The 4,748-nt window shown below is 36.7% G+C and overlaps 1 protein-coding gene across 1 annotated transcript; it reads left to right on the top strand.

Moving 5' to 3' along the window:
• Positions 1 to 637: 637 nt before the first annotated feature.
• On the top strand, positions 638 to 4,748 carry LOC140814189 (lipoyl synthase 2, mitochondrial). Its single transcript, XM_073173089.1, has 4 exons — positions 638 to 1,127; positions 1,805 to 2,016; positions 2,702 to 3,081; positions 4,422 to 4,748. Exons 1-4 carry the CDS (start codon positions 685 to 687, stop codon positions 4,548 to 4,550), a joined length of 1,164 nt encoding a protein of 387 aa, XP_073029190.1. The 5' UTR covers positions 638 to 684; the 3' UTR covers positions 4,551 to 4,748.

Raw genomic sequence — 4,748 nt, 5'->3', positions numbered from 1 at the left:
AAAGTATGTCATGTTTTAATTACACATTTGAGTTAATGTTAAAAGCAAAATTTTGACCCACATTTTCGAGCAAAGATCCATTAAATCTCAAAAAGAATTGAGTTAGAGCCCGGGTCCCCACAGGGGAGTTGTACAAAAATGGGAATGAAGGAATCAGAGAAGGCCCCCGACAAAATCAACACAAAAATCTACAGCATAATTTCTGCAAAAATCCTTCACATTTCCTTTGTCGCTATTTTTATTTCCAGCAATCGTTTTCCATAGATTTCAGCATGTTCATTCAAGTTTATTGTAAAAACTTAATTCGGATTTATAACGGCATAACAAACGTTGATGTTGTTTATGGATCTCCCTGTTAATTCAATTATATTTCTCATTCCGCGTTCTTATTTTTGGAGCCATTTCGAAGGAATTATAACTAACGGTCGAATCGAGATTCGCAACGCTTGGTAAACGAAGTCAGATTAATTCACATTTGGCACGAACACGTGCCTGACACGCCCACAAATTTCGTGACAAACAGCAGTATCTGATTTTGACGTTCGTAATAAAAATAAACATGTGGTGGGGTGTAATTGAATGGGTCCCACTTTTGCTGCGTCGGCCCCATCTACCAACAAAAACTGGGAAGACAATATACAGGAAACTCAAGAGGAAAATCGAGGGGAAAATCCAAAAGTAAAAATGAATTCCCTCGCCACTCGATCTCTAAAATCCAAATCTTCCCTCTTCTGTCTCACAAGATTCACCCAATTTTTATCCACAACCCCGTCTCCGCCGCAATCCGATTCCCAAAGTTACCTGCCAAATCTCGACGGTTTGCGCCGCAGGCTGGCCGAAGAGTCACCCACGCTATCCGACTTCACAAACCTTCAATTTGAAGACCATTATTCGGTGGAGGTTGGCACGAAGAAGAAGCCACTGCCGAAGCCGAAATGGATGAAGGAGTCGATCCCAGGAGGTGAAAAGTACACGCAGATCAAGAAAAGGCTGAGAGAACTGAAATTGCACACGGTTTGTGAGGAGGCTAAGTGTCCTAATTTGGGGGAGTGCTGGTCCGGAGGCGAAACAGGAACCGCTACTGCCACGATCATGATTCTTGGTGATACGTGTACTCGGGGCTGTAGGTAATGTTTTAACTGTAATTTGTATATGGCCTTTTCATTTTTTTGTTGTATTTTTAGATTTGTTATGTGATGAAACATCCTAGAGATTCATGAATGTTGTTGTATGCTTTAAGTGTATATTCACGTAACTGTTAATCGGTGTGATCTTCATTGGGTACGCGCCATTGTTGTATGTGATTTGGATAAAATTTGTATATCGTTTACGTATGTGTCAGATTCTGAGATTTCTTTTGGTGAACTATTATTGGTGCCCAAATAACTTGAATCCAAGAAAAATGGTTTATTGAATTGATGGATAGAAAGGAAGCAAAATTCAACCTTTTCCCTTTTATGGGATTTTTAGGCTTGCAGGGTGTTACTTGTGATTTTAATATATTAACTTAGCTTAATTTTCTATGCAATCCGAATATTTGTGGAACTCGAGTAGTACTATTGATCTTTTTAGCAACAGTTTCTGTCGGTGACAACTGGTGTCTATTTGCTTCTGTCAACTAGTTATAGAGATGTAAAACCTTTATTTATTCCTGGTATTTTAAGTTGTTAATCTCAAAGATTTAACAGCAAGTTGTTTACTTTATAATGTGGATGCTTGAGTAGCTTATTTTATGAGTTGTCAAAATGTTGTAGATACTTGAAAATGCAGCTGTTTAATTGTTAGAATTTCACCTAAAATTCAGATTTTGCAATGTAAAGACTTCACGAGCTCCACCTCTACCTGACCCAAATGAGCCTACAAATGTGGCCGAAGCTATTGTTTCGTGGGGTTTGGATTATGTGGTCATTACTAGTGTTGATCGGGATGATTTACCTGATCAAGGAAGTGGTCATTTTGCTGAGACTGTGCAGAAGTTGAAGCAAATGAAGCCAACTATGCTTGTAGAGGCCTTGGGTATGATCTAAAGTGTTTTTGTAATGTCTATGTAGTTGTTTTGTGTGAAGCTGGAAATAATAAATCCAGTTGTCAGAACTCAGTAGATAAGAAGAAATAAAAAGAGAAATAGTTTTAATGGTAGCTAATAATTAGGAATGAAACAACTTTTGCATAATGTATAACATTCACGTTGTAAATCTACGTTGAAATCAGATCATCCAAGTGAAAAGTTTAAATTCCATGACACTACTGTTTCCTTTGAAAACCTCGATCTGAATTTGTGCGGTTATTTAGTGAGAGTATTCCATTTTATTTTGAATTTGAGATTATTTCATTTTTTACGCACTTTCAAGATGAAATATTTGATGAGAAAATACTCGAGTAATTCATTTCCATGATCCTTCTCTACTTCAATTTAGTTGCTGATTGATTCCTCATCCGATAGAATTTACATTGAAACCCCGACACTTTTCTTGGAAACATTCATGCCATAGACTTTATGCTAATGATTAAGTGGGAATTGATTTGACTTAGATAAGTAGTTCAAGAACATCAATAGTGTTTATTTTACATTTTTACTTGATTGTTTTCTTTTATTGCATATTGAATCTGGAATTATAAAAGCAATGAATGATGGCACTGTCCAGATGAAACTTTCTGCCTCAATTTGCATTTTGTTGACCAAGTTATATTCAAATTTCAGTTCCTGACTTCCGAGGTGACCCTACTTGTGTGGAGAAAGTTGCCAAATCTGGATTAGATGTCTTTGCACACAACATTGAAACAGTCGAGGAACTTCAGAGTGTAGTACGTGATCACCGTGCTAATTTTAAGCAATCCTTGAATGTTTTAGTAATGGCAAAGGACTACGCCCTCCCTGGTACCCTTACTAAAACTTCTATAATGTTGGGGTGTGGAGAAACACCTGACCAAATTGTGAAAACTATGGAGAAAGTGAAGGCAGCTGGTGTTGATGTAATGACATTTGGGCAGTATATGCGACCATCAAAACGTCACATGCCAGTATCAGAATACATTACCCCCGAGGCCTTTGAGAAATATAGAATTCTTGGCATGCAAATGGTATGTTTCCTCCTTTATGCTTCTTTGGATCACTTTTGGTTTTCTGGTGTATGATGACAGGCATATTTCTTGGTTTCAATAAACTTGTTGTATAGATCCTATTCTTTCCACGTGTGTTATTTCACAATTGCAAACATTTCTTTAATTTTGCATTTCCGTAGTAGCAGACAAAAAATATCTTGTTGTCGGAGAACAATATTTAATGGGATGCTGTTATGAAATTTTTTTTTTCTTCTTATTTTTTGAATGATAATACTGTCGCTGTTGAACTAATGCCAGTTAATAGTTTATCATCCTTTTAGACTTGTTATGTCAGGAATCCTGAGAACTTAAGAATAGTTATCGGTATTGCTTGGTTTGTAGGATGTGATAAGGAGAATGACGTGTAATAAAGTTGATAAGAATACAAGAGATGAAGATGGGCGACATGGTTTGATAAAATATATCGTGTTTGGTATATTTATACGATATATTTATAGAATGAATGATTAAATTTGTACCTTTTTTATTGACTAAAATGCCCCTCAACCGTTGGCAAAGTTAGCTGTACATTCCAAGAGGAACGAAGAAGAAGAGCTGCCTGATTTTTTTCCCACAAACCTCCTAAAAATCATCATTCTTTGAGGGAACCAAACAATGAAGGTTCTTGCTGCAAGTTCCATTTCTCTTCATTTTCTCATCTTTATTTGTGGGTCCCGTTTCTCTTAATTTTCTTCTCATGCTTCAAATATGGCTGTTTCAATTGCAGAAGCTTCTTCAATGATCGATGTCTTCCATAAAATTGAGTTTTTTTCACCTTGAATACAATGAAATTTTTGTAAAATTACACATATTTATGGAGAAAAAATGATGCGGACCTTGAAAGGTTTAATCAATTTTGCATCCGTCACAGTAGTGTGCCTTCTGGATTTTGTTGGGTTTATTCTATAGAGAGGAAGAAGGATACAACGGTAAAGTATGAGCACTATCAATAATACCTTGGAGTTGTGAAAATTAATCACTGGGGTCAAGAGGGATGCGTACAACAGGGAAAACAGTTAGTTATCACGGGATCTAGGACTATTATGGATTTCTCCAACAAGGAGACGAACACTGGTTGAAGAGTGATTAGGAAACTAATTACTCCTTTTTCCAGCGTACCAGACAGGCCCGATCTATTAATATGTTTTATGTTTTCTTTACGTTCGTCCCTTCGATACAATGCCCCTAAACGCATGTTTTGTCATAGATTTTGTTCAAAAGCTTATCTGATATAATGAATATGAGAATTATACCTCTGGGATGAATTTACATTGAATGCTTTTCTCTTAGGAAAACGATGTTCCTTTGGTGTTTTGCAGGGATTTCGATATGTTGCATCTGGGCCAATGGTGAGGTCCTCATACAAAGCTGGAGAATTCTATATTAAATCTATGATAGAATCGGATCGTGCCCCATCTTCTTCGCAGGCTTCCATATCTGGACCTTGATTTCATGTTCAATTTTAAAGACACTGAACTGTCTCGTGCAATAACTGGAAGGCCTCTGTCCCCTTCTAGTGGCTTTCTTTTTTCCTTTTTGAATTTTTATGTATCTGAAACAGGTATTAATACGCAGATGGTAATCTATGCTGCCTATTTAAACAAATATTATCTGTGTTAAATGTAGACATTACAGTTGTACAGCCA

This window comes from Primulina eburnea, chromosome 15 (assembly GCF_022965805.1).
Source record: "Primulina eburnea isolate SZY01 chromosome 15, ASM2296580v1, whole genome shotgun sequence".
In the NCBI taxonomy this organism is placed as follows: Eukaryota; Viridiplantae; Streptophyta; class Magnoliopsida; order Lamiales; family Gesneriaceae; genus Primulina; species Primulina eburnea.
This window is presented reverse-complemented; position numbering and strand designations above follow the sequence as displayed.

Excerpts from the sequence above, each read along its gene's own strand:
- LOC140814189 (XM_073173089.1), top strand. The coding sequence starts at position 685 with ATGAATTCCCTCGCCACTCGATCTCTAAAATCCAAATCTTCCCTCTTC. Across the intron at positions 2,017-2,701 it reads TATGCTTGTAGAGGCCTTGG|TTCCTGACTTCCGAGGTGAC; the intron begins GTATGATCTAAA and ends TTCAAATTTCAG. Across the intron at positions 3,082-4,421 it reads GAATTCTTGGCATGCAAATG|GGATTTCGATATGTTGCATC; the intron begins GTATGTTTCCTC and ends GGTGTTTTGCAG.